This window comes from Heptranchias perlo, chromosome 8 (genome assembly GCF_035084215.1).
Source record: "Heptranchias perlo isolate sHepPer1 chromosome 8, sHepPer1.hap1, whole genome shotgun sequence".
NCBI lineage: Eukaryota > Metazoa > Chordata > Chondrichthyes > Hexanchiformes > Hexanchidae > Heptranchias > Heptranchias perlo.
Genome location: NC_090332.1, coordinates 20357470 through 20382291, shown reverse-complemented (window position 1 = coordinate 20382291; position 24822 = coordinate 20357470). Strand labels below are relative to the sequence as shown.

The 24822-nt window shown below is 39.0% G+C and overlaps 1 protein-coding gene across 1 annotated transcript in view; it reads left to right on the top strand.

The window, feature by feature from the left end:
* abcg5 (ATP-binding cassette, sub-family G (WHITE), member 5) overlaps nucleotides 1-24113 on the top strand; it is a 33112-nt gene extending 8999 nt beyond the window's left edge. Inside the window, exons 3-13 of the mRNA XM_067988450.1 lie at nucleotides 1163-1299; nucleotides 4601-4696; nucleotides 6146-6278; nucleotides 12294-12433; nucleotides 13596-13725; nucleotides 15979-16192; nucleotides 17424-17629; nucleotides 18096-18234; nucleotides 20743-20928; nucleotides 21863-21981; nucleotides 23926-24113. Coding sequence (XP_067844551.1) covers nucleotides 1163-1299; nucleotides 4601-4696; nucleotides 6146-6278; nucleotides 12294-12433; nucleotides 13596-13725; nucleotides 15979-16192; nucleotides 17424-17629; nucleotides 18096-18234; nucleotides 20743-20928; nucleotides 21863-21981; nucleotides 23926-24113 — 1688 coding nt within the window. The remainder of the gene's footprint in view (nucleotides 1-1162; nucleotides 1300-4600; nucleotides 4697-6145; nucleotides 6279-12293; nucleotides 12434-13595; nucleotides 13726-15978; nucleotides 16193-17423; nucleotides 17630-18095; nucleotides 18235-20742; nucleotides 20929-21862; nucleotides 21982-23925) is intronic.
* Nucleotides 24114-24822: the final 709 nt, after the last annotated feature.

Here is a 24822-nt window from a genome sequence, read left to right as displayed (position 1 = left end):
GGCATTTTTACAATAGGTCTCAGCACCTGAAACACCTGAGCACTATTGCCTGATTATAGACATAAAATTGAAGTACAGAAAAAAAGTTTTACAAACATTAATAAATTTAACGCACAAGCAAAGTTTGATGGAAAGTCTTCAAAAATACATAATTTGTTGTTATAAAAAAACAAAATAAGTAACTGCTAATTTTGTGTTGTTTGCTTGTTGCATTGACAAGTTTTATTTTTTTTATAGACGCTACCTAACAATGAAACAATGAGCAATAATGGACTTCCTCAGACCTCTCATGCAAATACTAAATGGGGAACATTGCTGTTCAGCTTGGAAGATACAGTTATAGAACTACTATGTTTTTAGAAATATGAGAGTCATACTCCTGTTTCAACCAGTGTTCAGGCTCAATTACCGAAGTCTTTTGTGGCTGAACGTCACTGTTTCTTGGCTAAGATTGCTTAGCGGGGTGGAAGAATGACACAGAAAGTTGGAGCTCCAAGCTGCGATAGGCCAGTAGAGTGTGAAAGGCCAGAAGAGTGTGTTTAGCCTCAGCAGAACTTAAGCCTTGAGGTGCAGTTGAAAAATAGATTTGTTTCACCATTCACTCCACAGTTTACGACTGATTCAGTGTTTCTAATCTACAATCTATTCCACTGTCTATCATAGGCAATCTGTTTCATTTCTTACAATCTATTCCACTGTCTATCCTGCAATCTGTTCTATCTATGCCAGCACAAATATTCACATTGCAAAAGTACTACTACTTTTGCAAGAGGGACCTTTTTATTGCCCCATTTTCTTCCCTCCTCTACTCAAGGTGCTATCTCACAGGGGGTAAAATTCAATGGAGAGGAATATCAGTCAGGGTGTATAACGGGCGGCTGATCCATTACCCCCAATTTTGCACCCCGCTGAAGTTAAATTTTACTGCCACAATGTGGTAGGGTTGCATTGGTGCCCTTTGATGCCTCACTTAAGTAGTCATTCTCCATATATGAGCCTAGTCAGTGAGTATCAGGGGGCTATTCTACCATAAAAGGGCATCACAGCTGGGGCAATTTAATATAAGATGCATAAAGGCTTTAATTCTTTTATTATTGATATATAAAAAGTTACTTGTGGATGTTTTGCTGTAATAGCACCATGACTATATTTTATGTTTTAGGGTCTGGAAAGACTACTTTGTTGGATGCAATTGCAGGAAGATTAGCAGGGCCAGCAAACCTACTTGGTGATGTATATGTGAATGGGTGCAAACTGAAAAAGGAAGAATTTCATGATTGCTTTTCATATGTCTTACAGGTAATAATAGAGCAATAAATATCTTAAACTGTAACCTTGTAACAAGATGCATTCTTGTGCAACATTTTGTTGTCACTAAGGAAAATTTACTGCAGTGCAAATGTTTTAAACATAGAACTGACTTTGCTTTCAATTTATTTAATATATACAGGTATATACATTTAGCAAGACCCCATTGAAAGTATGCTACAAGGCTCCCACTATGGCTCATCTGGTCAATGTGGTGGCTAGCTAAGCCACACAGACCAAGATCTGCTTAGAGTTACCTTATTCAGCCAAAGTGGTGGTAGTGATGCTACAATTGGCTTAGCACCCCTGGATTAGAAAAGGGAAAGTCAGCCAGGATTCCCACTTGTGATTTCTACCCAACAAAGTGAAGAATTCACCTCCAGATGTGTGCCAAGATTTACACACTGATAGATGAAATAGAATATCCCACATGGAGGTGCAATGCATTGGGAGTTCCAATACACAATGTTGAGATGGGAAGACATGTTGAATTTCTGATCTTAGTTGTAGGCTGGTGCTGAGCAAAGGTTAGGTGCTTCCCAACATGGAAGGATAGAGGAAAACGGAAGGAATGACTCCATTGATAGAGAACTGGTGATGATTTGCTCGTCTGTACTTCGCGGAGGACGGTGTGTGTGGTAGGGGGATTAAAGAGAGGAATGGGATTGTTACATTTTAGGATTTTACTTTTGATATATTTTTGTGTTCAATATCTCAGACTGCTGTCACAGGCAAGCCCTTACTCCATACAAACCAGAGTGTGGGGTAGAGATTCCGCTAGATTGCGCTGGTCAGTGCATTCCAGTCGAATTAGCACAAAAGATTGAGGAATTTCTATTTATGCTGGGCATAAATTACGGCCAGTGTAATTCAAGTTTCCATGATCTTTTGGGCTGGTTCAAAAATCATTGCGCTGAGGCTGGCCCCGCCCATTAAACTGGCCACGCCCCCTGAACAAAATAACGAGGATGGCGAGTTTCCATCGATTGCGCCCATTTGCAGCCGTTTGAAGAGGGTCTTCAAATTGCGCTCATTTTCTTAGGCACACAGGCACTAGCAAGCACATTTTAAACATTTTTTACATATTAAAAAATATTTAATTTACTAAGAAACTGATTAGTGTACACCAATGAAAGTAGTAAATGGTTCAGTATAGTTTTTTTTAAGTCATTTTCAGTGATTTAAAATCAGGTTACTCATAGATGGAGGACTAGACACTTATTAAAAATGCTTATTTTTAGTGATAAACCCATTGTCAGCTGTATTAATAAAATTGCACCAGGTTACCACTCTTAAATACATCAATGAATATTTTTTGTTGCAAAGAAGAAAAAATAAATGATTACGCTATGTTAAGTTGCCGGATTGCACTGATTCATGAAAGATTTTATGTTTGTGATTATGCAAATGGATTCTAGGGGAAGTTCAAACTGTAACCCAGCGCAATATGCACCCAGTTGCCGATTGCGCCCAAAGCGGAAGCTCTACCCCTATAACTTTACCTACCCAATATCCAGGTAATTTGTAGCTAACCCACAGGTTGAACAGAAAACCCTTGCCATTATATTTCAGTTTTCTGGTTGTATCATATGGCTTCATGTGATCTTCCTTCAATTTGTAAGAAAGTGGAATAAACACTTCATTAGACTGTGGCTTAGGCTATAAAACACTATACTATAAATGGATAAGTGAATGGTAGCAATAACATACTGTAGATTTACAGTAATTACATGCTTAATTTTCCCTCCTTGGAATGATAGAAAATAACAAGAAGTCACTTCTGCTGCAATAAACTTCAACATGAACTAGACCTGGCTCAAATATCCCTAATTTTTGTTTTATGTTGCTTGATTTTTCATGAAGTCTTTTTGGTCTATCTATATCTCTCTGATGGGTTTAGATGGACCCAATTGGAACATGATAGGTTCAGATATACTTACAAAATTGACTGGGACAAAGAAAATTTAAACATGTAGCTCTTACATGGGTAGAGCTAGCAATCAAACATATGTTCAAGCAAAAGCTGCTGGGTGCTGTATTTGAATGGAATGGGTTGGCTCCTTCCTTGGATACCTGCTGCAGACATGACAAGTGGGAAAGTGGGATTAGGCTGGGTGGCTCGTATCTCAGCAGGCGTGGACACAATGGGCCGAATGGCCTCCTGTGCCATAAATTTTCTATGATTCTATGACATTTGTTCCGAGGCTATTGTTCATCAAACAGGCTGGGTCATTTTCTGTGAGTGAACCTGGTTTTTTAATCCCATTATGTACCTTGTCAGAAAGAAGCTAATAACATGATACATTATGGACAAAAATGCATTATTTTGTCACAGGGATAAAATAAAGAAAATACCTTCCATTAGACAGTTTTTTAAAAACAGATTACTTCACAAGTGATGGTGACATTAAGGTGTTCTTTCATATTCCTGAAAAATTGTTGAACTATTCTGGAGTGCTGGTTACATGACAAATTTAAAAAGCGGATTGAATGGGACTCTTGCCATGGTGTGCTAAGAACCATAATAGTCTGGTCTAGTTGATATCACTCAGGGCAAAATATAGGATACTACAATCAGCATTCATGCCATTATGCAAGAAAGTGGAAAAATCAATCAACACTTGCCATTGCAGCTTATTGTCCAGTAAACCCATAAGGGCAAATATATATGTGTGGATGTCAGATGAGGCTTGGTCGTAATGACATTTTGCAGTTGAACAGCCTACTGATGCCCACCATCTAGGCTAATACATATCAGCTAAGCTCACAATAAAGATTGGTTTCTTGGGCAAGGTACCAGCAGGGCTGCCGCCATATGTGGAACTATACCTTCCTCTTTTTCTTCTTCCTCCTCTCCTCATCACCACCCCACCCCACCCCACACCAGCATGAGTCACTACCTTCAGAAAAAGAGGGGAGAAAATGTGTCGGAGAAAAGGAATTCTGTGGCAGCAATTACATGCAGCCGTATACATCTGATGTTGTTAGTGGTGGTCAGATTGACAGGTAGGTTCCTGGTATCCTGCTTACCCATGATAGTGCCGCTGGGATTGGGAAGTCAATATTTATGGAATAGTGGTTGCAGACTTGTATCCTACATTTCTTTGGCACAGCAAGTTGGAGCACTAATACATCACAACAGCCTACTGAACATTTTGAATTTGGAAATATACTTGCGTGAAATGTTTTACCAAAAAAGCACCATAGGACAGTAATTTCTGTAAATTAGACAGCAACTCAGTGTTTAATTTCCAAGGTGAACTCACTGCACTCACTCCTTTGTCTTCTTCAGGGTGACAATTTACTCAGCTACCTCACAGTGGAGGAAACATTGACATACACAGCCTTACTAACACTTCGTGGACATTCTAATGCCATCAAAAAAAAGGTATGCTTTGCTTTTCCATCAGGGTTAACCCAAATACTCTGTATTTGTGAAAGGGTATTGTCAGTAGCAACATACAGATATACAGATACTATTAGTATGATACTTTTGTCATAATACAGAGGTCTTTTACTCACAGAATAAATAATGAATTTCAATGTTCTCAACCCAGTTCCTACTAGACATGCACCTACAACACAAAACTGGTATACCTTTTGACCTAATTGGAGATCTCACTAAAAGAGGTCACAAGCAGAACAGTTGTGGGAAATGGAAATGTCACACTGATGTGGAAGAGAGTACTCTTCCAAGATTAGAGCAAAAGTACATTGTTGGAGCACAGTAGATAGAGCTTTAATCTGAATCTCATTGGTGCTATTTCTGACCTGAGAGTGCTTGATGCTGACACTTGGTGCCTTAAATGGAAATATGTTCTCAGCATTATCACCCTTTATCTTGCTAAGCACAAAAAAAAATCACAAATAATAAAGCTGTTGACAAGTAACTGACATAAACCATACAATATGACCAGTATTGTACTTGACAATTTTGATGATTACCTCTGTGAAGGACCAGAATGATCAAAAACTTGTGTAGTTTTTGTTTGAAATGAATGTTTATGGTAAGTCACACACTCCTCTATGATTTTAAATTGTATATCTGATTGAAAGATTTATCAATCAGGAGTAATCACAGATTATTTACCTTTTAGTTAATCTATGATTATTTCTAATTGACACATCATTCAGTCAGAAATATATTTTTTAGTGCTTAGTGACAAGGCAGTATTTATTGCTCTGAGGGAATTGAGTCAACCACAAAGTGTGGGACTGGAGCCACATGTAGGCCAGACCTGGTAGGCATGGTAGGTCTCTCACTGAAGGATATTACCGAACTAGTTGGATTTTTACAGTAGCCTGGCAGCTTTCATAGCTATTTTTCTGGTGCCAGCCCACAAATGACCAGATTTATTGAATTCAGTTTTGCAATTTGCCATGATGGGATTGTGAACTCCAGATCCCTGGGTACCATGTACCATGCCTCCTTTGGAGAATAATTATCTAGTTAATGCCTCAGTTAACACTGCAAAGGAATTTCATCCAAATGTGTTGACGTGTTTATTTGATAGTATCGCAAAGCTCAATTTTCCCCCTCATCGCTCTAATTATTTCCAGTATTTCATTCTACAAGTTTCATGCATACATTCTCTGACGGTCTGCAGGAACTGCTGCAGATTTGAATTCTTAATTGATTTGTTGAAGAATTATATTAATCTAGAGAGAAGCTTTAGGTACCATTCTTTGTTCTAGGATCACATGGTTTGGGCATAAGACTCCATGTTTCAGTACTATGCTGTTTTCACTTTGATGACATTACAAGGCTACGGTTGACAATAAGGATTGAAACACAATGAAAAGTGCATTAATAGGTCTTGTATACCGGTGTCTACAGGTGAAGTCTGTCATGTTAGAGCTCAGCCTGAGTCATGTGGCCAATCACGTGATTGGAGGCCGTGTTTTTCGGGGGATTTCTGGTGGTGAAAGACGTCGGGTCTCTATAGCAGCACAGCTTCTCCAAGATCCCAGTAAGACTATGTTTTAAATGATTTTAATCCAGTTTTACTTTAATGCAGTGAAATTGTACAATGTGATGTTAGCATACTTGTTTGTATAACATTCCTTTATCTGGTCTTATAATGGAGGTGTTAACATTTTCCAGATAAACATGTTACTGTCTCTATTAATATTCCAGACAAAGGAATTTCAGTTAATGCGTTTATCTGTTAATATCGCACAGCATGATTTTGCCCTGTTGGTGTTTCAGTTAAACTGAAAAAATGGACTCAAAAAAAGATTTACACCTCCAACTTACATATAGTGCCTTTCACGATCTCAGGACGTCCCAATTCCTCTTACAGCCAACAAGGTACTTTTGAAGTGTAGTCACTGTTGTAATGTAGGAAACACGTTAGCCAATTTGCACACAGTAAAGTCCCATAAACAGCAATGAGATAATGACTAGATAATATGTTTTAGTGATGTTGGTTGAGGGATAAATATTGGCCAGGATAAATTCCCCAGCTCTTGTTCAAAATAATACCATGGGATCTTTTACGTTCACCTGTGAGGGCAGATGGGGCGTTGATTTAATAGCTCATCTGAAAGGCAGCATCCCCAACAATACAGCACTCCCTCAGTACTGCAATGGAGTATCAGCCTAGATTGTGTGCTCAAGTCTCTGGAGTGGGACTTGAACCTACAACCGTCTGACTCAGAGGCAAAAGTGCTACCACTGAGCCACAGCTGACACCTAACAGTTTATGTATAGATCTGTACTATATTAAATTTTCTATGTATGCTGTGCACATCTTATTTGGGCATCATTATGCACAGTCATGTAAATATATCCAATTGTTCAATAAATGTATCTAATATATCTAAGTTGTTGTAAATATAAGTGTATCTCATCATCAAATATAAATATATAATTATATTGAAATTGTTAAGTTTACCTCTTTTAAATATTAACTTTTATCTAAAGATATCTAATTAAATACATACAGGGGTGGATAACCCTAGGGTATGGAACTTTTTTGTGACAACATACACATTTTGGAAGAGGGAAAAACATTGCAATTACGAACCAAATGATAAATAAGTACGTCAGAAAGAAACAGAACTGGTAGTTGAGTGCTATAAAATAGCTGGATCCACTGGCACTGTATGCATTTCCAGTGACTCTGGGGGCACGGGTGTGTGGCCTGGGAGCATCCTGGGCTGGAGTGGCAGCTGCTAGCATTCAGTTCACACATAATTTACTTGCGCAACTGCAAAAGGCAGCCAGCCAAGAGAGCGAATAATGACTTCTCTGCGTGCATGCAATGCCCAAGTCAAGGTTCAGCTGGGCGGGATGGGGCAGGCCATGCCATGAGGTAATAAAGGAGTGTTTAGCTGAGGCCAGTGATGCTCGTGAGGTATAGCAGGTTGCATCAGGTCATATGGATGAAAGTTATCGGAACAAAGTGAAGGCAGGATGGGCAAATTCAAGGATACTTTTGTGATTATTTTGAATTGATCTTTTAATGAGTTTATTAGGTTCTAAATTTTACTTTTGGGGTAAATAATGGGGGAAGGAGTGAGGAACTGTCATGGCAGCTGTATTATAGTGCAGTATGAGTGGAAATACATTTCTGAGTGGGGGAAATTGGGGAGAAAAATTTTGTGCAGCATGAAATAAAAACAGAAAATGTTGGAAACACTCAGCAGGTCAGGCAGCATCTGTGGAGAAAGGAAAAAACATAAATTAGCATTTCAGGTCTATGACGCTGCATCAGTCTGATGACGGATCATAGACCTGAAACCTTAACCTAATCTTTTTCTTCTGTCTACGTATGCTGCCTGACCTGCTGTCTTCATAAAAGAAGAGGATGAAGTTAATGTCGCAGTAGAGGAGGGGGGAGTAGAGATATTGGATATGATAACAATAGTTAGAAAGGAGGTGCTAAATAGGTTGGTATCACTCAAAGTTAACAAGTCACCCAGTCCAGATGGGATGCATCCTAGGTTACTGAGGGAAGCTAGGGTGGAGATAGCAGAAGCTCTGACCACAATCTTTCAACCCTCATTGGATATGGGAGTGGTGCCAGGGGATTGGAGGATTGCAAATGTTACACTCCTGTTCAAAAAAGGGGAAAGGGATAAGCCTGGCCAATCAATCAAATGTCAGTGGTGGGAAAATTACTAGAGACCATTGTCAAGGTCAAAATTAATTCTTACTTGGAGAAGCATGGGTTAATGAGGGACAACCAGCATGGATTTGTTAAAGGCAAATCGTGTCTGACTAACCTGATTGAGTTCTTTGATGAAGTAAGAGAGAGGGTTGATGAAGGTAGTGCAGTAGATGTTGTATATATGGACTTTCAAAAGGCATTTGATAAAGTACCACATAACGGACTTATTCGGAAAATAGAAGCACATGGTATTAAAGGGACGGTGGTAACTTGGGTACGTAATTGGCTAAGGGATAGGAGGCAGAGAGTAGTGGTGAATGGATATTTTTCTGACTGGAGAGAAGTATGCAGTGGGGTCCTCCAGGGGTCGGTATTTGGACCATTGCTTTTTTTGTTATATATAAATGACCTGGACTTGGGTATAGGAAGTACTATTTTGAAGTTTGCGGATGATACAAAACTTGGCAATGTAGTAAATAGTGAGCAGGATAGTAGCAGACTGCAGGAGGACTTAGACAGACTAGTGAAATGGGCAGACACATGGCAGATGCAATTTAAAGGGGATAAGTGTGAAGTGAGGCACTTTGGGAGGAACAACATGGAGAGGCACTATAATCTAAATGGTACTATTTTGACAGGGGTGCAAGAACAGAGAGATCTGGGGTGCATGCTCACAAATCTTTGAACCTCACCTCCAACAACACGTGCGAGGAGCTCATGGATTACTTTGTCATTAAGATTGAGATCATCTGTTCAGCTGCCTCTGCCGCTTCCCTTTCTTCCCCTAGCTCACCAAGCCAAACATCCCCGACGGTTCCCTCTGCCCTAGCCCTGAACTTACATCTTTCTCTAGTTTCTCTCCTATTTCCCCTCATGTCTTCTTTGAGCTTATCTTGACCATGAGTCCCAACTTCTGCCCCCTCGACCCGATTCCCACCAAACTGCTGACCACCCAGCTTCCCTTCCTGGCCCCCATGTTAGCTGATACTGTTAACGGTTCCCTCTCCTCACGTACTGTTCCCCATCCCTTTAAATCTGCCGTCATCATCCCCCTCCGCAAAAAACCCACCCTTGACCCCTCTGTCCTTGCAAACTACCACCCGGCTTCCAACCTTCCTTTCTGCTGCAAAGTCCTTGAATGTGTTGTCGCCTCCCAAATCCATGCCCAACTTTCCCGCAACTCCATACTTGAATCTCTCCAATCAGGTTCCCGTCTCTGCCACAGTATTGAAACGGCCCTTATCAAAATCACATATAACATACAATGCAACTGTGACCATGGTAAACTATCCCTCCTCATCCTTCTCAACCTGTCTGCAGCCTTTGACATGGTTGACCACACCATCCTCCTCCAACCCCTCTCCCCCGTCGTTCAGCTAGGTAGGACTGCACTCGCCTGATTCCATTCTTATCTATCCAGTCATAGCTATTGATTCCATCCCTCTCCATGGCCACTGTCTGAGGCTGATCCAGACTGTTTGCAACCTTGGTGTCCTATTTGACCCTGAGATGAGCTTCCGACCACATATCCGCTCCATCACCAAGATAACATCACGCATCTCCGCCTCTGCCTCAGCTCAGCTGCTGAAACCCTCATCCATGCCTTTGTTACCTCTAGACTTGACTATTCCAATGCTCTCCTGGCCGGCCTCCCATTTTTCACCCTCCACAAACTTGAGCTCATCCCAAACTCTGCTGCCGTAGATTAACTCCCACCAAGTCCTGTTCACCCATCACCCCTGTGCTCGCTGACCTTCATTGGCTCCTGGCCCGGGAATGCCTCGATTTTAAAATTCTCATCCTCGTTTTCAAATCATTCCATGGCCTCACCCCTCCCTATCTCTGTAATCTCCTCCAGCTTGACAACCCTCCGAGATCTCTGCACTCCTCCAATTCTTGCCTCTTGTGCATCCCCGATTTTAATTGCAGCACCATTGGCGGCCATGCCTTTAGCTGCTTATGTCCTAAGCTCTGGATTTCCCTCCCTAAACCTCTCCACCTCTCTACCTCTCTCTCCTCCTTTAAGATGCTCCTTAAAACCTACCTCTTTGACCAAGCCTGTCCTAATGTCTCCTTATGTGGCTCGGTGTCAAATTTTGTTTGACAACGCACCTGTGAAGCGCCATGCGACGTTTTATTAAGTTAAAGGCGCTATATAAATGCAAGTTGTTGTTGTTTGACGATGGCAGGGCAAATTGATAAGGCGGTTAAGAAAGCATATGGGATACTTGGCTTTGTGAATAGGGGAATTGAATACAAAAACATGGAACCATTACAAATCACTGGTTAGGCCTCAGCTGGAGTATTGTCTACAATTCTGGGCACCACACTTTAGGAAGGATGTCAAGGGCTTGTAGAGGTTACAGATGAGGTTTACCGGGATGATACCAAGGATGAGGGATTCAGTTACGTGGAGGGATTGGAGAATCTTGGATTGTTCTTCTTAGAGCAGAGAAGTTTATGGGAAGACCAGATAGAGGTATTCAAAATAATGAGAGGTTTTGATAGAGCAAGTAGGGAGAAACTGTTTCCTCAGGTCAGTGGGTCGGTAACCAGAGGTCATAGATTTAAAATCATTTGCTAAAGAACTAGATGGGAAATGAGGAGAAATTTTTTCACACAGAGAGTTGTTAAGGTCTGAAATGCACTACCTGAAAGGATGGTGGAAGCAGATTCCATGGGAACTTTCAAATGGCAAAAGAGGACTAATTTGCAGGGTTATTGGGAAAGAGCTGGGGTGTGGGACTAAATTGGATAGCTTATTCAAAGAGCCAGCACAGGCACGACGGACCAAATGGCCTCCTTCTGTGCTGTAAGACGCTATGACTCTATGATTCTATGCCTAACCTCTTGAGTGTTTGCAGTATTTTCTGTTTTTATTTCAAATTTCCAGCATCCTCAGTATGTTGCTTTTTGTGCAACATACTGAGGATGGTAAAATAACAGGCGGAAGGTAACAATTAGAAAGCAGAAAAAGACAAAAGTACACAAATTAAGATATGAGGAGGAAAGAAATTGGCACAGTTTCAACAGACACCCCCTATAAACAATAGCGACTACACTTCAAACAAATAATTCATTGGCTGTAAGGGGTTTGTGGGGCTATGTGAGGTGTAATAGGCGCTAGGTAAATGCAGGTTCTTTCTTTCTAGGCTCATGATGTTTGCTACACACACAAGATACTCCACAAAACAGACATTCAGACTTTTTGGAAGTATACTTAAATAATGAATATGTAGGAAGGATTACAAAACAACAACCCAGTTGAATTAAGATGGATTATATCATGGGCTAGTAGATATCTGAGAATGATTACAAAGCAGTAATCTAATTGAAAGGTTCAGATGGGTTATACAGAAAATAATGAATACTGGCTGTAATTACAAGCAGTAATCTAACAGAATGGTTTATATGGAGGTAATGCAAAGAATACCTGAGATTGATTAAAAAATGTAGTAATTTAATTGAGGGATTTGAGTTAAAATATAGTGGGAGCAAAGCACTATTGCAGTCTTGAGCCCACAAGGTTTGGTCACAGCTTTGAAACTGAATTGAATTTTCTATTTAAATATGATTAATATTTGACTAGTTTATTCCTTTTCTTTGCATTAATTTAGCAGTTATAATTCTGAACCAGCAACTAATGAAGTTATTGTATCATTTACAAGTGCATTTTTTACATTTGTGCTATTTTGACAAGAGGACACTAACCTTTTTTTTGGAATGCAATTTCTTTTTATTGAGAAATCTTGGTGAAAAGCCAACGCTCATTCTTGCAATATTATCAATGAAAACACTGCTGTATATTTCTGGGATATTCTATGTACAGTATATGTTATATTTTAATAAATGTCATTTTTTTAAAATCAGAAGTCATTTTGCTCGATGAGCCAACCACAGGCCTGGACAGTATGACGTCCAACCAGATTATTGTCTTACTTTCTGAACTGGCTCACAAAAACCGTATAGTCATCTTAACAATTCATCAACCTAGATCAGAACTTTTCAAGGTTAGCATGCTGTCAATATAATTGATTAAGGTTTGCCGAATTAAGAGGATCGAGGAATGAATGTAACCTCATTATAAATTTACAATCTATTTGCTTAGTTAGGGCAGTGCATTTGTGCCCTGAAATATTGGGGAGAAATAGTCTTTGTGTACTATTTGTAGCAAAATCCTAACCTTGCAGTTTAGAAAGAACAATTTTGTTGCAAGTAGCGCCTAAAGAAAATCTCTTCCAACTGTCTCAGAGTTGAAGGATCTGATGCTGGACTAAATACAAGTTTATCTGTTTGGAGTGCTGATTCCAAAATATCTGTTCTGACAGGTTTGGAGAGAGATCAGAGGGATAAAGCTAATATATTTTTAAAATAATTTTTCAAAATTTAAGAAATTTGATGCAGATTATTCATCCACCATCTGGAGCCAAATGCTGTAAATGAAGTTTTTAATTATGACAAATACCTCATGCAGACAAATTAATAGTTATTAAAAAATCAGTAACCTTTATAATGTGATGTTTAATGGCTATGTAAGCTTTGAAATATAAATGGCATCTATGTATAAGTAGCTTCCTTATATTTACAGGACATTAAAAAAATGTGAGGTTTCTTATACATAGGATTTTAGAGAAATATTTTTTTTTAAATGTATTATTTAATTGGCAATACCCACAGAAAGCAAAATCCACAAGTACAAATTCCAGGGCATGTGGCAGGTAAAATAATCACTGCCTGTTCAAATAAATATATTTATTACATTCCCATTGACCGGCTGAGTATCAGAAAAACACAACTTGCCTGCTTCTTACTTGGCATCAATACTTAAAAAAATAGTTTTCGTTCTGATCTCACAATATCCTAACTGACTTTCTAAATACCAGTGTAGATGGAATGCTAAACAGTTTCTCAATCATACCAAAAATAAACATATTTCATTAGAAACAAAAAGGAAAAAACACAAATGGTAGAAATCTGAAATAGAAGTAGAAAATGTTGGAAATGTACAGCTGCTCATTTGGGATCTGAAAGAGAAAAATGGGTTAATGCTTCGGGTGGGACACTATCGGAGAGCATTCCTGCATTTTCTGTATTTATCCCTATTTCAGGGGAGTTCGTTTTGCTAAGGCACATGTACATTACTGTTTAATTTTTTTGTGCAAATTTCTCAAGTTGTTTGACAAAATTGGCATAATGACCTGTGGAGAGTTGGTGTTTTGTGGTGCAACTGAAGAAATGGTAGAATTCTTCAGCAGCTGTGGCTACCGGTGTCCTGAATACTGCAACCCGTTTGATTTATATGGTAGGTAATCTTTCTTGTACTTTATCCTTAGAAAAAGAAAAAAACTATGAATGCTGGAAATCAGAAACCAAAAACATAAGGTGCTGGAAATGCACAGCAGGTTGAGCAGCTTCAAAAGAGAAAGATAAGATGACATTTTGGGTCTGACTGTAATAATGAAGAGTTACACCAGGAATATATATCTTTCTATTTTAGCTACTGATTCGCCTTTTTACTTTTCAAGAATTTTCTGTTCTGATTTGTATAGTCTTCTAGTTATTCAGCAATCATTAAAAATCTGTTCAGAACCTACGAACAACTTGCATTTATTTATTTATTTATTTTTTTATTCGTTCACGGGATGTGGGCGTCGCTGGCGAGGCCGGCATTTATTGCCCATCCCTAATTGCCCTTGAGAAGGTGGTGGTGAGCCGCCTTCTTGAACCGCTGCAGTCCGTGTGGTGACGGTTCTCCCACAGTGCTGTTAGGAAGGGAGTTCCAGGATTTTGACCCAGCACCTTTAACAAAGAAAAATGTCTCAAGGTGCTTTATAGACATGTAATCAGACAAAAATGGACATTGAGACAAAGAAGGAGATATCAGGAGGGGTGACAAAAAGCTAGGTCAAAAAGGTAGGTTTTAAGGAGGGCCTTAAAGGAGGAGAGGGAAGTGGAGAAACAGAGGGGTTTAGGGAAGAAATTTTGAAGCGTGGGGTACAGCCGTCAATGGTGAGGCGAAGGGAGGGAGGGGAGCAGAAAAGGACATGGTCAGAGGAAAGGAGTTTGGGGTGGGGGCTGCAGGGCTGGGGGAGGTTACGGAGATAGGGAGGGATAAGGCCATGAAGAGATTTAAACATGAAGATGTAGGTCCTGAAGGACAGAGGTGATGGTTGAACAAATTTGGTGTAGAATTGGATATGGGCAGCAGAGTTTTCGATGAGCTGAAATTTACAGAGGGTGGAGGATGGGAGGCCAGCCTGGAGAGCATTGGAATAGTCAAGGCTGTAGGTGACATAGGCATGAGTGAGTGTTTCAGCGGCAGATGGACTGAAGCAGGGGCGGAGGTGAGTGATGTTACAGAGGTAGAAGTACACGGGGTTTATGATGGAGAGCACATGAGGTTGGAAGCTCAGCTTGTGGTCGAATAGGACGCTGGGATTGTAAGCAACCTGAGACAATGGTCATGGAGGTGGAAAGAACTGGTGGTGAGAGTACGGAGTTCAAACATGCCTTCAACCTTCTGTTTGCCCTGGGTTGGTGTCTGATATTCACCTTTGTGAGGTGCTTTGGGATGCTTCACTACTTTAAAGGCACTATATAAATGTAAGATGTTCCCCCTGTCCTTACTTAGTTATTTTTTCCCATCTCTTTTTAGGCATTTAATGCCATACACCATTACTTGATCAAGAGAATCTTGAACAGCTAATGCTGTTCTTGGTGTTTTTTGTTTTTTCATTGACTTTTCTTATGTTACCGAGTGTGGAATTGTGGCAAGATGGGTAGAATACAAACAAAAGGGATTAGCCCAGGAAGACAGGACTTTCTGTGAAATTGTTCGCAGTCTAAAGGTTAAACTAGCTCTGTGGTGTCTGATTTTGATTTTACATATTTACTTGATTAAAACAAGGAGCAGATCTACGATACTGCTCACACGCCCAGTATTAAGGAATGCGATCAGCCGAATTACCACTAGCAGTGCAGTCCCTGTGGTGGAGGTTGGCTGCAAGTTTCCTTGAAACAGATGATACAGCTCCATAATTGCTGAACGTTGAACACAGTGTAAGCAGGGCAAGGAAAGCAATCCCTGTATCTTGCAATTGAACAGTGCAGCGATGAGGAATCCCTTTGCCACTTGCCAGAATCAGGTTTGCCTTTAGTGCCGATTTGAAAAGGGTCAGATTAGTGTGCTGTATGTGTGGAATGTCGCAGATCACCCTGTTAATTTTACATTGGATTTAAATGTATAATAAAACTTTTAAATTTAAATTTAAATGCATAATGACACGTTCAGGAACATAGCACAAAATGCAGAATGGGCAGAAAGTGTAGTTGATGAACTTGTGATTTTTGCCACCCTTGTAAACACAATTCTTGCTGGTTTATGCACTTTCAATGACATAAATTTTCAAGCTATAGTTCCAGTGTTTTGTTTAAAATTGATGTCCATATGGAAGAAGATGTAACAGCTTTAACATCAGTTTGTGTAATATAAATTGAACACACCAGAAAAAAATGTTTGCACATCTGTTAATTTGCTCCTGTTAAAATTTTATAGTGGATCTGACATCTGTTGACACTAGAAGCAAAGAGAGAGAAATTGAGACTTACAGCAGAGTCCAAGAAATTTCACTCTCATATCGAAATTCAAAAATATTTAACAATGTACTGGAGAATATTAAAGCAGCAAAGCAAACAAAACGATTGTCATCCATTCCTTTCAAAAGAACAGCTTCTCCAAACACAGCCTTCAAACTCTGGATACTGATCAGGTAAACCTATTACAACAACAACAACTTGCATTCGTACATTATATATTACAACATATGTTGCATATATGATTTATTTTAAAATGGAATAGATATCAAGATAGTACAGAATTTAGAGTTTTCACTAGTGAGAGATGAAGTTTGCAAAACACTTTAACATGTCCCAAGACTGGAATTGAGCACTTCTGCTGTCCCAAGCTGGTGCATGGTAAAATGTGGTCTATACTGCATTTTGTTTTTATGCCGTGTGGATGCTGTTGCCAGCAGTCTCCAACAATAATAGTTTCCACATGGTGTAAGAACAGGGAGCCTATTGGGTTTCTAATGTTTAAAGTTTAGTAATGCATATTGGTGTTTAGTGTCTAGCGTGATTTTTGACTTTTGATAGATGGAAACATATTTTATACTGATGAAACATTTGTAAAGATTAACACTTTATTATTAGTCCAGGCTTCTGGATTATTAGTCCAGTAACATAATCACTACACTACCGCACCCTAATATAGAATTGTATTTGTGCACGCTGCTGTTTTTATACAAATTAAAAAGGTTCGACTTTATTTTGTCAAAAAATAACACAAATCTTACTGACAAAATTACAAATACTTAGAATTTTTGTTATGTTACCTCCCAGTGGGTGATAGGAGGTGACTTTGTGTATTAATTCCCAACATGTTGAGTTGGGGAATATTCAAGATCAGAAGAAAGGCAAAAGTCTGGGTGAAATCAATCCATGCCACTCATGCTCAGCTCCTACTGGTAAATTATATTATTTTTCTGTCCTGTTTGCCCTGCTGTAGTTTTCCCCTGGTAGGTGCTATATCTGAGTAAGAGGAGGGATGCAGGCCTGCTTCACCGTTGCTGCTGTGTTGTGGGCTGGTAGCAGATGCACCAGGACAGCCTAGCCCTCCAGTTCTCCTTCCTCCCTATGAGGAAATGGTAGTCTGTTCTTCATTTTGACACGCCCACATGGTGGCATGACACGAACTAGGAATTCATCATTAAGGCAATTATTAGTACTAACCTGTTCCATGGAAAATGCCAATACTTAATACTGGAGGGTGAGGAACAAATATATTAATATCTTTAACAAAATATAAGTTTCAAGTTTATTATATAATTATATACAAGGTAGGCTTGTTGCATTTATTTGTGAAAATGACTTTTTGCATTCTTTAGTTTATTTTGCAGACTTGTAAACAAAAAGACCATTGCTTCTCGTTTTTCTTTGCAGGCGAATTGCAAGGAATTTATCAAGAAACAAGACTGGGATTATTATGCGACTCTCTCAAAATCTGCTCTATGGCCTGTTTGTAGTGTTCTTCTTGATGAAGCTGAATAGCGATCCATCAAAGGGTGCAGTGCAAGACCGAATTGGGATCATCTACCAAAGTATAGGTGCCTCACCCTACACTGGGATGCTGAATGCTGTCGCTTTATGTACGTCACTAATCATGCTTTGATTTATAGCTTTATAAGTGGTTCATTTGGTTTGACTGGACAGGTGGCATGATAAAAAATAAAAATTGTACCTTCAATATATTTAGCACAGCAAACTTTAGGAGGATAACGGAAGGATCAGAAGGTTGAACTTCAGTTGTTTGTAGCCTTTTCAGTACCTCAAAACACAGATCAGTTTATAACGAGTTTATATTATAAAGAACTTCTTCAAATAGAAGTTGCCCTGGTGCACTGAAATCTGTCCCACTTACATTGAGGGATAGATTTCAGAGATATAGCAGCAGTCTAAAAACTGCTCATGTGTGAGCTGTGTGTTTTTTTTAATATTCTGGTGTATTTTCATTACTAAAAATTCTGTAATTTAGCATTTACAAGTCTGAACTGTTTGTTTCTTTTAATAAAATTGGTACTTCAATAATATTTATCTTTTTTGTACAACCTTAAGATCCTTCATTACGGGCAATTGGCGACCAGGAAAGTACAGATGGTCTGTATCAGAAATGGCTAATGTTGATAGCCTACATCATCCACATCCTTCCCTTCAGCATCGTCAGTGTGGCTGTTTACAGCTTCTTTGTCTACTGGTAAGAATTGTTGCACATATCACAGGAACGATTTAGGGATGAGTGTACTGTGCCAGTGTGGAAGAATGACTTGATGTAAAAATTTGTGATTTTACTTAGGTAAGGCTAATTAAATAAATATTAGTTTTATATTCTAAATTTGATATTTATTACTTTGCATTCTTTAAATACACAATGTACTATTAATTTCCCAAATTGTTTTGTGTACTTCATAAAGAATACACACTTACAAAGAGATATAAAGCAAGCAGTAGTACAAAATGACATCATAATTACAGTAACAGGACAGTCTTGGATTTATTGAAGAGTTTTTGAATATGACATTTTCCCTAGCTGCTTTATCAGCTCACAAAAGAATAGTTAATAGATTAGCCTTTTCAATGGCAAGGCAGTTGGGTGAAGGATGTACTGCAAAACCCCAAATTTAAACCAACAGCCTCTCACAGAAATGAATGAAGATGGAATTGGTTGGCCATTGACCTGGAACCAAGTCATATAACTGCCTGGGAGTAGTCTGAAGTGCAGGGTACTACAAGGAATAGCACAACAATTAAAAATAAGCTTAAAACATTATTAATAAACTAAATCATTGAATTATGGGTAATAGTGAATTATGGGGGAAGATCACCTCTCGTTGGTGTATGTTAGTGATGATGTGGAGATGCCGGTGATGGACTGAGGTTGACAATTGTAAACAATTTTACAACACCAAGTTATAGTCCAACGATTTTATTTGAAATTTACAAGCTTTCGGAGGCTTCCTCCTTCCTCAGGTAAATGTCAGGAACTCCTCGAAGCCTACGCATTTATAAATCACAGAACAATACAAGGTGATTACACACAGTCTTTGCAACTGCTCGTTGCCAAGGCAGTCACCGTGTTCAGACAGAGAGGTGTTACCTACAGAACCCCCGAATATACATTCAACACAAAAAAAACAGGGAAGAAAAAAGAGAGAGAGAGGCAGAAACATCCGGAAGGCAGAGAAAGCCAGCAAATGACCCGTTATATTAAAAACAGATAGCTTTTGTTCGCTGGTGGGCTTACGTGACATGAACCCAAGATCCCGGTTGAGGCCGTCCTCATGGGTGCGGAACTTGGCTATCAATTTCTGCTCGACGATTTTGCGTTGTCGTGTGTCTCGAAGTCGGGGAACACTTCAGCAGTCAGGGACATTCAGCCACCGACCTTCGGGTAAGCGTACTCTAAGGCGGCCTTCGAGACACACGACAACGCAAAATCGTCGAGCAGAAATTGATAGCCAAGTTCCGCACCCATGAGGACGGCCTCAACCGGGATCTTGGGTTCATGTCACGCTACACGTAAGCCCACCAGCGAACAAAAGCTATCTGTTTTTAATATAACGGGTCATTTGCTGGCTTTCTCTGCCTTCCGGATGTTTCTGCCTCTCTCTCTCTGTTTTTTTTTGTGTTGAATGTATATTCGGGGGTTCTGTAGGTAACACCTCTCTGTCTGAACACAGTGATTGCCTTGGCAACGGGCAGTTGCAAAAGCTATGTTAGTGATGTCATAGATGTTCTCTGATTGCGTTTGTGATTTTGCTAGAAATCACGTTCTAAAAATACAGGTTTACACTTTCACTAAAATAGTGATCAAAGGAAATTTCCATACAGTATTTAACACATAATGGGGGTCAATTTGACTTTGGTCAATAGTGTAAAATTGAATCAGCTGCCATTGAAGTCAATGGAAATAGAAATCAGTAGAGATGTATAATGAACAGCTGATTCAATATCGGCCATTTTACGTTATCGCCCAAAGTCGAAATGGCCCCCAATGACTTAAGGAAATTCTCTCCCCAATATTTTAATTCTTTTTTAGCAAACGTATAAAAATACTTAGAATATGTCTCAATGTGAACTCATAATTTACCTTAGAATGCAGTGTTTAGTTTTGGTTAACAATTCACAAAAAATATATATACTTGCATTACAAAGGGCACAGAAAACAAAAGGCTGAGCCCAAGTGTAAAGGGGATGAAAGATGAGGAAAGATAAAGAAGCTTAAGTATTTCAGTCTAGAAAGAAGTTGGTTAAGGGGAAATCATATCAAAGTATATGAAATAATAAATGGTTTGGCTAAGGTAAACACAACTTATTACTTCAAAGTATGCCATGAAATTAAGAACAGAGGACACACATGGAAATTAGTGAAAAATAAATTTAGAACAGATATCAGGAAAAACTTCTTTGCTCAAATAGTGAAAAATGTTTGAAATAATTTACCTATCAAGGAGATGGAGGCAAAAACATTTGACTTATTCAAATTACAATTAAGTGCTATAGAGATGAGCTTTGATTTGCAGAATGTCCTATTCTCATCCTTGACTTTTCCTATGCTTCTTAATTTCCTACACAGATATTGTGGGTTATTATGTACAATAAACTATTTATAGGGATTATAATGATTTCACCTCTGCAAATATTACTAGTAGAGAGGAGGAACATTGGTCTTAATTTATTTTGATTGTCTGGCTTTGTTTTTCAGGACTTTGGGGATGTTTCCATTGTGGGAGCGGTTTGGCTGTTTCTTTGCTGTACTCATAGTGCCGCATCTAGTTGGTGAACTTCTGACGCTGGTCTTACTTGGTGTTGTTCAGAATCCAAATATAGTAAACAGTGCTGTGGCTTTAATTAATGTGGCAGGAATTTTAGTAGGATCAGGTTTCTTAAGGTGAGAGGTTTTAGAATGGAATATATGACTCCTGTAGCATTGCTTACAATAAATTGGCGGATATGCTGTTACATAAAGACTGGAGCTTTATACCATTTAACACACTTTGTAGGATTCTGCTATTAAGGGGAAGCTGTGTGTGGCCTGCCCTTTATTGCCTCAAAATCTACTTGTTAAAACAATTAATGGTTAATTGCTCTTGGGGACATATTAGAGTTGAATTTAATGGCCTTTGCCTGGTGGAAATGGGGTGGTAGCAGGCCGAAAATGGCAGTGCACCACTTAGTGCCCCATTCCTGCTCCCGGTTTGGCTGCTGCTATTTCCTTCAGGGCATTCAGGAGGGCACTGCATGCACTCGCCTGTTTCAGGCTGACTTTCAATATGCAATCGGGGTCCTAAGCCGGTTGTAAGACCCACTGCAATTTTGAGGTGCCAGTGGGCATTGAGTGAACTAACCAGTGGTCCTTAAAGGGACTGCTGCAGGCTGCTCCAGAACCAGGTACGTTTCTGTTTATTAACAGTGACTACACTTCAAAAGTACTTGATTGGCTGTTAAGCGCTTTGGGTTGTACTGAGAACATGAAAAGTGCTATATAAATGCAAGTGCTTTCTTTCTTTCTCACCTAGTGACCCCTGCTAGAAAGTGCACTATGTGGAGTATAATTGAAAACAGGATTGGGATTGTCAGTGATGTCCTCACGATCTAATACCTTGCTGACAATCAATGCCTAGGCTCACACGTGAAAGATGGCCTCTTAGCCATGGCTAGCACTTTTCAAACTCTTAGCACTCTTCAGGAAAGGACAGATGAAAATTGAAAGGCGTGGTGGGGGGGGAAGATGAATGTATATATATGCTGTATTTCAGCAAACTGTTTAACTGCTGTAAGACAACATGATTTAATATTGGCTTGCTTTGATTCCATGATTTTAGGAGTGCAGAAGAAATGCCCGAACCATTTCGGTGGCTGAGTTACCTCACATTTCAGAAATATGGAGTGGAGGTTCTGATGGTTAACGAATTTTATGGTTTAAATTTCACATGTGGAAATGGTGAGTGTTTAATTTGAGGAGTTGTAATAAAATAAAATGAGGTGAACTTTGCACTTTATTTATTTATACTAGCTCAGTTACTTGGATAACCCACTTAGATTCAAGGGCAATATTATGATAAGTAGGGCCATAGGTTTTCCATCGGATCGTTGGTTAAGTTTTACAATTGAATAGTGTTAATAAAAACATGGGTTGTGATAATCTTATGCCTTAACTGGCAGGTGCACAGCTTACTTAAAAAAAACCTTATAGTTTAAATACTAAGAGGCAAGCATGTTAAATAGCATGTTTAGAAATTAGATTAAGGAATTGGCCCAGTTTCTTGGTACTATCATGTAAAGTTTCAGATTTAGTAGTTTTGAAATTAATTATTATTTAAATTGGTTAATGTTCAATGCTATATTCTCACCAGAAGCGCAAAAATGATTTGTATTTAAGTAGAAACAAAATTACTGGTCCAGTGAGTTCAATACAAGCTCCAGGGCTTCACTAACTTCAGACCACAGCTTTACAGCAAGAGATGTTGGTGATGTGAGTGTCCAGGGGGAGGTGAGGCATTTTGATGTTTTGGGGAAGAGTGCTGGTAGGGGAGCCTGTACCCTTGCTGTTGACCTGTTTTTTTTTTGGTGCTGGCAGACCCCTTGTTTTATCAGCATTTTCTGATTTAATTCCAGACTTCATCTGCATGCTATCTGTGTTTTCCAATTTCTCTCATCTTCTTGCCTTTTCCTTGCATGTCTCACTAACTTAACTATTCACACATTCTTTGATATCCTTGTTTTTTGTAAAAATTGTCTCAGTCTTCCAGCAAGCACCCATTTTTTTTCCTTTTAATCAGACTACAGTTCATTCCACTGATACAAACCAGTGTTTGCTTGTTTTTTTCCTTTCCTCTAACCTTTTTAATTTAATAAAAATACTTATTCATCTTTCCTTCTTCAGTTCTGAAGAACGGCCCAACCCAAAACGACAATTTGACTGTTCTCTCCACAGATACTGACTAATCTGCTGTATGTTTCCAGCACTTTTTTTGTTTCACATTTCCAGCATTTGCAGTTTTTTTGCTTTTTATTCATTTTCAAACAGCTGTATCTGGTGAGGATGCAAATCTTTTTTCAAAATAATAAGTGAAAACTACAGTCCATTTCCTGAACTCAGGAGTGCTTTGCTTTCAGGGATTTTGGGGTGGTGTACATAAGTGATCACAATTATTTATTTCAGTAATCTGTTTTCTGGACCATGTGGATATTAATTCATTTAAATGCAGAAACTTCTTAAACTCAGAATATTAAAATTAAGCCAAGGAACGGGATTCCAGAGCGTTGGAGGATGTGGGTGAATTTCACAGGGTACTTCCTATACCACAGATTCGGTGCTACTTGTGCAAGATATACAGCACTAGTGATAAGTTATATAGACGGTTCATACATGTACAGCTTTTGAACTTTCTCCTGGCTTGTCATAATCCAGTTAGTCACGCTCTTAGATTTTTATCTTTGTTTTTTTGACAGAGTTTATTTTTGGAGCAGAACTCTAATCGATGATGTTGCTGAAAAAATAAAAACAAACTTTGTGGAATTATAAAACCTAAATATTACAAATAAATCTATCACATTTATAATATCCATTCATTAGTAGTAAGTAGGACTATTTAGATATCTTAGTTTTTGCTAAGGTAATTACATATAATAATGAAAGGCCATTTCTGATAAAAACATTTGTGCCTTGGGTCTTTCATCTCCCAAAGTAACTGCACCAACCCATGTCTTACCACAGAAGCAAAATAGAGGTGTGTTCAGTTTCATGAACATAGTTATTATTGAAAATTAAAATTGCATGCAAGGCAAAAGAAGTTTATACAAATTATATTTATAATGTGTAACATATTATGTACAAGATTCCAAATAAATTGTGACCAATTGTGTTTGATATTTATACCTGCAGGTGAACTGTCATCTCCTAACACCACAAATGTCCCTTGCTGGTTTACACAAGGGATTCAGTATCTTGATACGACATACCCTGGGGCACCTTCCAGATTTGTGTTTGATTTTCTAATGCTGTATGCTTTCTTGCCTGCTCTAGTTATTCTCGGCATTATTAGTTTTAAGATTCGAGATTTAATAATCTAGTGGTAGTGAGAACAACGAGCTGCAACTTGAAATGCTTATACTCCTGAAAGAAAATATGCGAGCAAACAAGATTTTCAAGCTAAAAATGATTTTTTCCATCTCATCAATTTTCTCCTTTCCTCTCACTTCGCTTTCTGGGGTACGGCTCAATGGGCTGATTGTCCTCCCATACTTCGCCCATGTGACCATTATTTATGTGTGAGTATTGACAGTGAATATTGCCAGGCTATTCAACACAGCTGGCACCACAGCCGAGCCAAGCCTGATCCTGTCCTCAACTGTGCATTTTCAGCAGCGATTGGTGGATAAAGATAAGAGCAGGAACCCTGACTGATTTTCCCCCTTCCCCTGAGACCAATTGTAGCTCCCCTATTGCCACTCCAGCTAACATCTGGTAACTCAGCACAGACTGAGGATGAAACTTGGGCCTTCCTGGTCTATATGGATTAAGTAGTTAACAGACAAACTCACAGCGCCATGAGGCGAAGGAGGAAGAGAAAGGGGTAGACGTTAAAAATTCAATCAGTGACGTCCTTGTACAGAGTTAGAATTGGTGCCACCAGTAATGTTTAAATGAAAAGCGATCAGAGTGAATAGTTATAAGTGTATACTTAAAAACACCAAAGTAGTGTGCCCCCATTGCATTGAATGATGTGTTTAGGCTGACAAATGACAATAGTACACTGGTCATAGAGGAATTGTATGAAAG